This window comes from Aquarana catesbeiana, linkage group LG12 (genome assembly GCF_042186555.1).
Source record: "Aquarana catesbeiana isolate 2022-GZ linkage group LG12, ASM4218655v1, whole genome shotgun sequence".
NCBI lineage: Eukaryota > Metazoa > Chordata > Amphibia > Anura > Ranidae > Aquarana > Aquarana catesbeiana.
In genome coordinates this window covers 213,242,820-213,256,182 of record NC_133335.1, presented here as the reverse complement: position 1 = coordinate 213,256,182, position 13,363 = coordinate 213,242,820, and the positions used below count along the sequence as shown (strand labels likewise).

Here is a 13,363-nt window from a genome sequence, read left to right as displayed (position 1 = left end):
ATACATAACTTTCAAGAAGGTGGGCTAGTCTAGTCTTCATCAAGCCTTAACACAGGCCTCTTAGTACACTCTATTGTGATTTTATTAACATCCACTGCTCAAGCCCTGAAGAAGCTGGAAGCTTTTTACCTTGAAACACATTGGTTTCAAAAAGTCATTGAAGTAAAATGAACTTTAGTACCAGGAACTGCTCCATATATATCCAAGACTGGGCCCTTCAAGGAAACCCTTTGCTGAAATGTATATGTAGGCTATCAATGCTGACCTAGTTCTTACAATGCTGGCGCCCTGGAACTTTCTGAGAAACTGCCCTGGAACAAATTTGCATATTACAGTCAGAACACTTGATTTGCAGTGACTCAGTGGACAGCAAAAGCGGCCTAGGTGCAGTATTTCTCTCAGCACAGTTTTGCTTGTAAAGGCAAACTTTTATAAAAATAAATGTATCTTCTGAAAATATTAGTTGCATAACCTTGAGTTCTGCAGTCAGAGCAGCAGAACTAACTTGACTATTTATCTTCTTTTCCAAAGGAGCACAGGCAGCCCACATATTTCATAGTCTCCTAACAGTCACCCTGTAGGTTGGGGAATGTTCATATGGTCCTTTGGACCCACCACCCTGCTGAGCATCCTTAGCGGGAGAGCCACCTAGACAGGCTGGATTCTTCCCCCCAGACAGGTTTGTACCAGGGATGCCTTTGAAGCACTTCCCATCTTTTTACCATAAAAACGAGCATATCCAAGTTGACCCTCTTCCTTCATTTTTGTTTCACCACTAACCCATCAACGAAGATAGGAAGAAAGTTCTGGACAGCCGCACTCCAAAAGAAATTTTGCCTTTTATTGAAAAATCCGGGTCACAAAATACAAGCCACAGCAAAGTGATACACAAGAGCTGACGCGTTTTACACTACAGTGCTTACTCATAGCTATGAGTAAGCACTATTTGTAGTGTGAAACGTGTCAGCTCTTTTGTATCACTTTGCTGTGGCTTGTATTTTGTGACCGGGATTTTTCAATAAAAGGCAAAAATTCTTTTGGAGTGCGGCTGTCCAGAACTTTCTTCCTATCTTCGTTGCTATATGCATTGTCAGCACCTGGGGCTCTTGAAAACTGGAGAAGTTTTTGTTTCGGCCGACCTACCTGAAGCGGTGGGATCTCTTTCTCTACCACTAACCCATCATTGATCAAATACACAGGACTTCTCTCACTGATTTTCCTAATCTCTATTTATTCAAAGTCCGAAAACTTTTGGAAAGGGAGTAAGCAAGCAGCCCCTGAACTTCATTCATGACAGGTATACTTTAGGCCTTAGGCCTCATGCACACTGGACGATTTTAGAGCTGTTATTTTTGGCTTCAGACTTTTTCTTCTACAGTCAATAAACTCTCCAGCATGTTATCGTATGTGTCCATGCACACAATGGCTGTTGTCAACTGTTTTTGGCTGGGCAGCTTTTTAGCTGTAAAGAAAAACCCAAAACTAGTTGGTTCTGAGAGGAGTTCTTCAGCTGTAAAAACGCTCTAATGTCAAAATACGCCTAAAAATGCTTAATGCTCACCAGCAGTTTTTTTTACGTTTTTGATCCCATTGAAGAAAAAAAAACAAACAAAAAAACGCTAAAAAACGCTAAAAAACGCTATTGCAAAAACGCTGAAAAAAGTTGAAAAACTCACTGCAAAGCTACTGACGTTTTTTTATAACGTCCAGTGTGCATGAGGCCTTAGACAATCACACCATCTGCTGTTCCTTTTAAAGAAGGATATAACATTCACATACTTATTCCTATGAAACAGGTCCCAGGGGAATTAGCTGAAAACAGACTGTCGCTGCCATTCCAACCTCCAAAAACTCACAAATCCTGAAAAGTTGATTGCGCAAACTCCTGTTCCCCCACCTGTCCTGGTCAGCTGGCAGAGTTTTCACTTAGTCATTTAGTGGTTTTCTGGTTAAAGTGACTTAGTGGTAAATGGTGCTCCTTTGAAGTGGCAAAGCATGTAATGTCTGCTGTATACACTGCAGTTACCGAGTGTTATTCTTCATTACAGCATTAGTGCATGAGATGTGGGATTGGGGGAAATTGGAGGATTAAGGTCCAGGATTGCTAAACGCTTCTACTAAATGAATCAAGGGGATTGAACGTGTCAGTGAACCTAGATTACAGCCTGATTTCCTTAGAATGGCAATTAATGAACACTTATCAGTATAATAATTTCATGAACATTGCAGAACTAAAAATAACTGATTAAGTAAAAAAAAAATCTAAGGAGGGCATTGTCCTCAAAGGGAAACTATAATGTGTTTTCAGTGGACAAACATTTTGAATTACTACTGTAACATTTACCTGCTTAGAGTTTCCGATTTTTATTTGCTCACTGTTTCAATTTTCGAGTATTGTATTAACTAAAGTGTTTGTTACCCCAGCATTTCATATTCCTAAAATATGCCTGCTGTACCATGTATTTGTGTGAAAATGTATCCTGTTCTCTTTGTATTGCTTCGTTTGTGTGAAATCCCTGGTGTTCCTGCCAGTCCCTCTGCTCTCCCATTAAAAACTCACCGCACTAAGTGGGAGAGGACACTGTGGTCAGCTCTCTATCTAGCTCTGCTGGGAACTTAGCCCACTCTCCTCCAATGATGAATGTGATCACTTTTAAAAAAGGGTATTTATCTTTTTTTTTTTTTTTTATCTCAAATCACACACAAATACATTTATTTATTTATACACAAATCATTTCTGTTTTTAACTGAACAGATCTTTTTACAAGGTGATTGTTTACAATCACCACTTTAAGTGTGTATCCAACCCAAAAATGTTTTACTTAGATAGAATTGAAAAGGATGGGAACTAGGGCTGAAACGATTAATCGATAAAATCGATAATGACAATTGTTGGTCAACGATTTTCATTATCGATTAGTTGATTGCACCTCCCACCCTGCCAGTCCTCCTGTGTACAAGGCAGCGCCGCCATATTCTCAAGAGAATACGGCGGCGCTCATGTGACCAGGCAGGTCCGCTCCTCTCATCCTCGCTGACGTTGGCTCCCCCCTGATATTCTCAGCCCCACCCGCTGCTGCCTCCAGGGAATGAACAGAGAGAGGTGAGAAGCAGCCGTGAGAGCCGAGCTGCACCTGTGTGAAGTGATCAGGTAGCGGCTAATGGCTATACAGAATACTCAGTCAGTACAGTACATTAATTTCTGTGATGACAAATGCCCCCTGAGCCTAAGTATTTCGGGGGGGGGTGCCCCATCATTGGTGTTCTGGGGGGTGGGTGGAATAGTGCCCCATCATTGGTTTTCCTGGGAGGGGGGGAAATATGGGAGTGCCCCATTGATGTTCCTGGGAGGGGGAGGGGGGGGGGATAGTGCCCTATCATTGGTGTTCCCGGGAGGAATAGTGTCCTATGATTTTCATTATTACTTTAAATAAACGAAAAAATTGCATATTACGTTTTTTTAAATGATTTTATCCGATTAATCGAAACAATAATCGGCCAACTAATTGATTATGAAAATAATCGTTAGTTGCAGCCCTAATGGGAACGCCTTTTAGGCTTGTAATACTCTCTGTTAAAATACAAAAGTTCTGCGCTAATCTATATATGAATTAGTGTTGTTTTGCAAACACATACAAACAGCAATTATTGTGAATAAATGAATGAATAAATAAAGTGCCTCCATTTCCTTGCTTGTGTTCAGCCCCCTGGCTGGAAAAAAAACAAAAACTATCTACAGTATGTCTAGCTAAGACATTTAAAAAGTTGTATTTCCCTGCACCATAATTGTATCAACTTAATTATGAGTGAAACTACAATTGGCCTTTAATGTTGGTTTTCACCCTGAATGGGGCTATACTTTAGTACCACCTTCGGAATTCAGGTAAAACAATTTTATTCAAGGCTGCTTTTGCCTTAAATGTATAACTAAGCATGAGACAAACTTGCTAGCTTCTGGTCTCTGAGCTGCTTCCTGCTGCTGTGAACACCTTGGAAGCAGCACAGAAATGCAGAATTAGCATGTTTGTATTGTTTCCTTGCTAGGAATATGTAAATAGTAAAGGTAAGAGGTAAATGTAAAGGAGCGCCCAAAATGCAATAGTTGAGAAATAAACCGCTTTAATAAGGGTACAGATGATGGAACAAAGCCAACATGTTTCAGGGGACAAAGGACTCTCTCTTCTTCAGGGCTCCTCTTCTGCCAGCTCCAGCATCATCTCCTCTCTACTTCCTTCTCTGCATTTTGGGCGCTTCATTACGTTTACCTCCTTTGATCACTACAGGAACAACCATTAGGTCGCATCCTGAGGTTGCAGCCCAGGCCCGCAACCGGGCACACTATTTTTACACAACAGCCAGGCATCAAAACCTGGAAAGAAAATTTTTCCTATTCTGCCCAACTGACATTCTGTCCACAACCAGTGACCTACTAAGACAGTCCAGCGCGATCCCTACCCTTCAAAAACATTGCTAGGAATAGTGGCAGGATTGGGTGGGGTCATGGGACAAAGCACCTGAAGTTGTGGTGGTGGAGGGTTGTGTGGCTTTTAATGCATCACTTTAGGTGAGCAGGAACGTTTTGTAACTGATAATTCTACTTAAAATAAGAATATGATCATGTTTCTTTGAAATAGCCTTCAACACAAATCCAACACAAGATAAATGCACAGAACTTTGGCACAAAATATTTTAAGCAATCAGTCCACCGAAAGCTACTATTTTAGTTATGGTTGGTCTGTGTTAGGTTGACTCAGGCAATGGCTTTTTATCTCTCAGAAATTCCAGCGGCCAGATCTAATGGCCTAACTATGCAGGGGAAAGTAAGACCCCTTTGTAAAGTGACAAATAGGTAGACTGCCACCAGAGAGATTACAAGAAGCTACTGGACAGTTTAAGCACATCCACCAAAAACTGAAATATACATTTTTTACAGACTGACCCACTTTTCTTCTTGTCTGCTGAAACCTTACCGCTTACAGCTTTCCTGCGATGCATTTCAGGTGATGGTGAAGGCGATGGCAGACAGTCCAGGTGTGAGGATGTGGAATTATTTTTCTTCTGGATTTGCTCTTCCGTAAGATCGAGAAATCTGGTTATCGGCAGTCCAGCAACCGGCTGCTTATACCTTGCATACTGAAGAGCATCCATGATCCATCGCATTTCACGCCAAATTTCATCTGTTTGCTATGAAAACATGAAAAATTTAAAAAATATTTATGTTGAAGCTCTCATATTTTCCTACATATATATTTGGTATGGCAGCATTACACAAACATTTTAAAACTCTAGAACAACCCCCTTACTGGTTTTCAAAAACATGTCTATTGGTACAAAAGGTGTAAGACAGAGCACCGCAGCCATACACAGTGGAGTGGTTGCATGCACCAAAGCTGGAATTGTGGGTTGTGTGAAGATTTTGGGTTAAGAACTTTACTTGTGAGTGAGTTTTGATTGTTTTTTTTTTTTTTTTTTTTTACTCTTTTAATTTGAAATTTTCATAATAAAGTTACAAACATTAAAACAGAGTCAACAGTCAGCACTACAATGCACCAGAGTTTTGATTGTATTTAACTATTTCTAATAGGGCTGTTACTGATTAAAATTTTCGTGTTCGATTAATCGATTTTTCTTTTAATCTTTTCTTTTAATCGATTAATCGACTAATTTTGATTAATCATAACGTACATACAGATCCAACTACTTTTAGCTGACGTCATGCGTAGCTCCTCCCCCGTACGCGTTACGTTCAATCAGAACGTCCTCAGAATTTCTTCAGTGGGACGGGGCTACGGCGTCACCCTACAGTCTATTTAAATAGCACTGTTGTGCATCAGGGGGACCGATGGAGAGCCAGAGACATCCATCACCTGCTGAGACAGCAAAGTGTCAGCTCTTTGGAAAAAAAGTGCCCTCACCATAAACGTTTCTTGATTGCTGGATAACCAATCAATATCAGTTCATCGTCAAACTGACTTACAGCCAGGAAAGCCCTCAGATATGTTGATTTTCATAGCCAAGTCCAGGATTTACATAGATGTTTATCTGAATACTTTGACCAGTGAGATCAATCAAATCGTTAGGATCTGTCTTCCTCAATTTATGATTTCACGGACATTGATGTCACCGGACTCCTCCCCCCTTCCCCTCGTTAGCAGACGGAGGCTCTTAGGGAAGGGGGGAGGAGTCCGGTTACGTCGATGTCTGTGACGTCACCGGATCTCCGACAGAACTCCCTGAAGACCCGGAAGCCGGCGGAGAGGTGAGTACCGATCAAAATAATTTTGATCGATCAAAAAAATTAACGATTAATCGAGGAATTAATCTTTAATTTTCCCAGCACTCATTTTTAATAAAGTACTTTTTATGCAATGTACTCTGTGCCTCTATATGTCAGTATTTGTATCTGATTAGTGGGCATATCTTTCCAATGCTATTGGCCTTCTTTTTATTAAGAGGTCCTTTATATCTGGTGTGTGTACTTTGCCTCTTGGGAATCCTGGAAACTGTGGATTAAATACTCTTAGCACAACAATTATGAAAGTGTTATTTGGAAAACCTTGCAGAGCTGCATATGACTTTTGCAATGAACATTTATTTGGTAGATGGACTTTGGAGAACCTTTGCTAATTCACTTATTTGATTATCAATTTTACATTTATAGATTTCATTCATTAAGGTTTGCACTATAGTTTATATTTATGATATAATAATTGATTTTTTCACTTACATTATTTGATTGTTTCCATTTAGGTTAACAGAGGAGACTCAATAGCTCCTACAGAGCTGCTTGAAGAACTATACAACTGAAACCAGAAGGTTTGAACAGCCACTAGGTGATACCTAATGAACATGTGAATAGAAGACCAGGTGGCAGCCTTGCAAATCTGAGAAACAGATGCTTTGATGTTGAACAGCACATGAGGTACTAACTAATCTAGTGGAATATGCTTGACAGGGAAAGATAGAACTTTGTCCTAAATTCTAAAGGCTTGAATGATGAGGTGCGGAAATAGTGGAACGAAAAGCAGGGTGTCCCCTATGAGCACCTTCAGGATAACAAAAACAGTCAGACTGTCTGAAGGAAGCGGTAGATGAGAGATGAACTTGAACAGCGCGCACCACATTAAGGAAATCTCCTTGATGTTGTTGATTAGGACATAGAAAAAATGTCCTTGTTAAGATAAAAGCGAGAAACCACCTAAGGAAGAAAAAAGACCTAAGGTCTAAGGAAAATCTTGTTTGTATTGAACAAGAAAATGTTCTTTATAGGTTAAGGCTACTAACTCAAAAACTTGCCTCGCAGAGGTGATGGCAATGGAAAAGGCAACCTTGTGAAAAACCATAGACAGAGGAACGTGTTGATGGTTTCCGAAGAGCTGACAGAGTTAGGTTGAGATCCTATGGAGTCATTGGGGCATGCACAAGGGGAATAATATGGCAACACCCTGTACAAAGGCTTTTTACTAAGGAGTGAGAGGCAATACATTTTTGAAAAAGAATCGCTAGGGCTGAGATTTGACCCTTGATGGAAATCAAGGCCAAATGTTGATTCCAAACAAACTGGAGAATAGACAGGATAAGTTCCATGGAGTACATTCCTGGAATTGAATATCCTTTCCTCAAGCCATGAGAAATAGGCCTTTCTTGGGTGTTATCGTAGACTTTGTAGAGGTCAATTTTCTATGTATCAAAAGCATAGGGATAACCAAATCAGGTATGTTGCTATCCTTTGGGACCTGGACTTCAATATCCTGGCTGATAAAGCCAGCAATCAAGAAGCAGGGTGGTAAACTGGTCCATTGGACAGAATTTCTGGATGATTTGAGAGTGCCCAAGAATACACCAGGAGTCTGACAAGGTCTGAGTATTATATCTGTCTGGGCCAGTACAAGGCAATTAAATCATTGGCATTCCCTCCATCTTGATCCTGTGCAGGGAAGAAGAGAGTTTTGTAGGAGGAAGGCATACATCAGGATTGACTGATCCCACAGACTCACCATAGTATCCGCTGCCAATGCTAGAGGACCCCTAGACCTGGTGACAAACTTGTTTTTTTTGTTTTTGAATATGGACATTGTCCACGTTTGTTGTCCCACCAGTGACAGGAGTCCTAAATCACCTCGGGCTGAAAAGACTATTCTCCTGAGTCCAGACATTGACGACTGTGGAAGTCCACCTGCCAATTTTCCATGCACAATTGACAGGGCTGGAACAGGAAGTTCCACCCGAGCCAAAATTTGATTGGCGTCTTTGTGAGCTGCAAGACCTCTGCTACCTCCCCGATGTTGATGTAAGCCACTGCCATGGTGTTGTCTTAATCGTGGTCAAAAGACCTAGCAGTCAAGAGGTCCAACATTGAAGGGGAAACCAATGCTGGACCTGTTCGACCTCTTGCACCAAGAAAGTGTCCAAGACTCCTAATCAGCAAAGCAGGCTGTCATCCCTCATGGGAACCTGTCAGACCAGGGGGAGGAAGGATTTCCCTGACCCTAGGGTTGTACCTGTGACCCACCAGGCCAGGGCAAGCCACGTTTTGGGGGTCAAGTGCATGCAATGGTTCAGAGACTGCGTCTTCTTGTTCCACACAGTGAGAATGTTGGTTGGCTCCTGGGCTGTACTGTCCAAATATGGGAGAGGAGAGTTTGTAGCTTTTCCTGAGGAAGGAAGATCCTGGGAGAAGTATTGAAGATACTCCAAGCAAGGAGTTGATTCCAGCTCCATCTTCAGAAGGTTCAGGTTCCACCAGAGGTAAGCACTGACTGACCTAATAGATTTCATACAGAACTTTTGAACTCAAAGGAGGGTTTTGAAAACCTTTAGATCCAGTATGGGGGCAAATGCTCCCATTTGCTTTGGCAACTGAACAGATTTGAGTGGACAACCCAGGATCTTTCCTCTCCCGGAACAATTGCTAAGACCCCTTGACAGAGGAGCTGCGCCAGGGCAGCACAGTGATCAGCTAATCTTTGCAGGGACGTTGGCAGGTTTGACATCATGAAGTGGGGTGGAAGCAGAGAATAAAATTTTACTTTGTAGCCTCTGTAGACCCAAGCATCTAAGATGTCTTGGAACCAGTGTAAGGAAAATGGCCGCAAAGGCCAACAGATGACCCCCCCCCACCCACTCTGAGAAGTACAAGCATCCTTTCATTTCGAGGACTTTTGGAAAATTTCACAGCACTCGCTCGGGAAGAAACGGCATGGAGAGACGTTTCTTCACAGCACATGTGCCAATGACATCACTACAAGGTAAACGTCTCCTAAACGGCGCACGTTTAGGAGATATTTACAGTACCTATAGCTAAGCCTTATTCTAGGCTTACCTATAGGTACAAGTTCTAAAAAGAGGTTTACAACCACTTTTACCACTCACACCTCTCCTTACCTTTTAACATGATCCCTGAACTTAACCCTTGTTCCTAATTTTTACAGACAGTCTATTGACTGGAATGGTACCAGCTGATTGGAGAAAAGCCAATGTAGCACCAATATTTAAAAAGGGCCCAAAAAACATCCCTGGGAATTACAGACCAGTTAGCCTAATATCAATAGTATGTAAACTCTTGGAGGGGATGATAAGGGACTATATACAAGATTTTAGTAATAAGAACGATATCATTAGCAGTAATCAGCATGGATTCATGAAGAATCGTTTTTGCCAAACCAATCTATTAACCTTCTATCAGGAGGTGAGTTGCCATCTAGATAAAGGAAGGCCCGTAGATGTGGTGTATCTGGATTTTGCAAAAGCATTTGACACAGTTCCCCATAAACGTTTACTGTACAAAATAAGGTCCGTTGGCATGGACCATAGGGTAAGTACATGGATTGAAAACTGGCTACAAGGGCGTGTTCAGAGGGTGGTGATAAATGGGGAATACTCAGAATGGTCAGGGGTGGGTAGTGGGGTTCCCCAGGGTTCTGTGCTGGGACCAATCCTATTTAATTTGTTTATAAACGACCTGGAGGATGGGATAAACAGTTCAATCTCTGTATTTGCAGACGATACTAAGCTAAGCAGGGCAATAACTTCTCCGCAGGATGTGGAAACCTTGCAAAAAGACCTGAACAAATTGATGGGGTGGGCGACTACATGGCAAATGAGGTTCAATGTAGAAAAATGTAAAATAATGCATTTGGGTGGCAAAAATATGAATGCAATCTATACACTGGGGGGAGAACCTCTGGGGGAATCTAGGATGGAAAAGGACCTGGGGGTCCTAGTAGATGATAGGCTCAGCAATGGCATGCAATGCCAAGCTGCTGCGAATAAAGCAAACAGAATATTGGCATGCATTAAAAGGGGGATCAACTCCAGAGATAAAATGATAATTCTCCCGCTCTACAAGACTCTGGTCCGGCCGCACCTGGAGTATGCTGTCCAGTTCTGGGCACCAGTCCTCAGGAAGGATGTACTGGAAATGGAGCGATACAAAGAAGGGCAACAAAGCTAATAAAGGGTCTGGAGGATCTTAGTTATGAGGAAAGGTTGCGAGCGCTGAACTTCTTCTCTCTGGAGAAGAGACGCTTGAGAGGGGATATGATTTCAATTTACAAATACTGTACTGGTGACCCCACAATAGTCATAACACTTTTTCGCAGAAGAGAGTTTAATAAGACTCGGGGCCACTCATTACAATTAGAAGAAAAGAGGTTTAACCTTAAACTATGTAGAGGGTTCTTTACTGTAAGAGCGGCAAGGATGTGGAATTCCCTTCCACAGGCGGTGGTCTCAGCGGGGAGCATTGATAGCTTCAAGAAACTATTAATCACCTGAATGACCGCAACATACAGGGATATGTAATGTAATACTGACACATAATCACACACATAGGTTGGACTTGATGGACTTGTGTCTTTTTTCAACCTCACCTACTATGTAACCCCCATCATCAACCTAGCCTATGGTAATATTTAGCCTAAATTTGAACTGTAGGCAAACCGCTACAATAAATGCACAGATGCGACAGTAAATCTATGAATCTATGTATGAGAGCTATTTTATTTGCTAAAATGATTTGTACTGCTAACCATCCAGTCCTGAGATTTACACAGGTCCGTCATAAAACACAGTCTGGACTGGCAGAGATGGGGGGCTGATCTTTCTCTGCTGTCATTTTACTTTGACTTACAAATCTCCTCCCCATCCCCACCCTGTGACCAGACAGTAACAGAAAAAGCAGCACACTGATTAGCTTATCTCATTGTCACTTTGCTTTCTCCTACTATCAGCATGCTCCTAGCATTGCACATATTTTTTTTGTCTTTCTGTGCTGTTTCTTCCTCTATGAGCTCTGCTTTACCAGGACTAAAATAGGCTAATACCAAGTCAAGTTAAGGTACTTACACCTTGATTTAGAAATATATTAAATAATGAATTAATGAATACAAAGCTGCATTACTTCTTGTGTTTTATATCTACCTAAAATTCAACTTTAAACACTTAACTAGAAGCCAAAAATGTAACCTAACCAATCCTAAACCCTAACCCCAGACCTTAACACTAATTTAGCCCTGGTTCACATTGATGCTACTTTGAAATCGCGCTACTTCAATTGAAGAAGCACGATTTCAAAGTAGTGAGGTCAGCGCGATTTCAGACATCTGTGTGGCTTCATACACAGATGTCTATTGAAGTCACACCTGAAATTGGCAAAAGTAGTGCAGGAAATACTTTTGCAAATCGGTGCGGCGCTGCAAAATCGGTGTCGCACCGATTGGAACAGTGCCATTGCCTCCAATAGGCAGTGATTTGTCATGTGATTTGATCTCTCAAATGATCTCTCTGTGAACCTAGGCTTAACCCATTGAAAATTGAGAACTTCTTTGGCGCCAAAAGCAGCAAGCTGTTCCTGGTGCAAAAAGCTCTCTGTACTGAGCAAAGATCTTGGCACTACGAAAAAATAATACAATTAATAAGCAAAAGTTTACAAACGAAAAAAAAACAAAAAACAAGCAATACTTTGACTGGATTGATGAAACTTATCCTGCAATGCTGGGTCTTGTGTTTTTGCTCCTTTATTTTCATAACTATACCATATTTATATAGCCTTTCCCTGCTCACCATAATGTGCGGTTTGTGGAGTGGCGGCTGTACAGTTCAAATGTATGATCACACACATGTTCCTGTGGTTTGTGGTCAGTTCTGCAGATCACTGTGGTCTACACAGATGATTTATTCCTTACAAGGTAAGGTACAGCTGCTTTTTATTAGCTTACAACCTGGGGCAACTCCATAGTCAACCATCAGATATACTGTGTATATTAAAGAAGAGCTCTAGAAAAAAATGTTTTTCTCCACGACTCTTCGTGTATATATGTGTGCGTGTCTATCTATAGATATATATATATCTATATATATATATCTAGATAGATATATCTATATTATATAGACATATCTATATGATATATATTATATGTGTGTGTGTAAATACATAAATAAAATGTAAACTAAGAATGTTTTCAATAATAGAAATGTTAATAGTTTATTTTTATCAATTAAAAAAATGAAAAATAAACGAACATAAGGGAAAATCAAATCAATATTTGGTGTGATCACCCTTTGCCTTCAAAACAGTATCAATTCTTCTAGGTACACTTGCACACAGTTTTTGAAGGAACTCGGCAGGTAGGTTGTTCCAAACATCTTTGAGAACGAAGCACAGATCTTCTGTGGATGTAGGTTGCCTCAAATCCTTCTGTCTCTTCGTGTAATCCCAGACAGACTCTATATACTGTATAATAAGACTCTATAATGTGGAGTTTAGGGGCTCTGTGGGGGCAAAACCATTACTTCCAGGACTGATTGTTGTTCTTTATGCTGAAGATAGTTCTTAATGGCATTGGCTGTATGTTTGGGGTCGTTGACCTGCTGCAGAATAAATCTGGGGCTTATCACACCTCTCCCTGATGGTATGGCATGGCATGATGGATAAATAACTGCCTGTATTTCTCAGCATTGAGGACACCATTGACCCTGACCAACTCTATTTGCAGAAATGCAGTCCCAAACTTGCAAGGAACCTCCACCATGCTTCACAGTTGTCTGCAGATCAATATTTTACCGCTCTCCAGCCCTTCGCCAACATACTGCCTCCTGCTAAAGCCAAATATTTCACATTTTGACTCATCAGTCCAGAGCAACTGCTGCCATTTTTCTGCACCCCACTTCCTATGTTTTCATTAGACATCTGCAGAACGAAAAAATTTGTTTTGTTTTGATTCGCTATTTACATAAATTTGTTTAGTTAAATTTGTTTAATCTGTTTTCGGACGTTCAGTTTATTTGTATTCGAATAAATTCTAATTTTCGAATTCGGATCAATTTGTAACGTTTTCCAATAAATTTTGAATAGCTTTCTCAT

General features: G+C 40.9%; 1 protein-coding gene across 1 annotated transcript in view; it reads right to left on the bottom strand.

Annotated features, from left to right (window-relative positions):
- Positions 1-13,363, bottom strand: part of ANKFN1 (ankyrin repeat and fibronectin type III domain containing 1) — a 602,151-nt gene that overhangs the window by 49,232 nt on the left and 539,556 nt on the right. Inside the window, exon 17 of the mRNA XM_073606641.1 lies at positions 4,971-5,184. Coding sequence (XP_073462742.1) covers positions 4,971-5,184 — 214 coding nt within the window. The remainder of the gene's footprint in view (positions 1-4,970; positions 5,185-13,363) is intronic.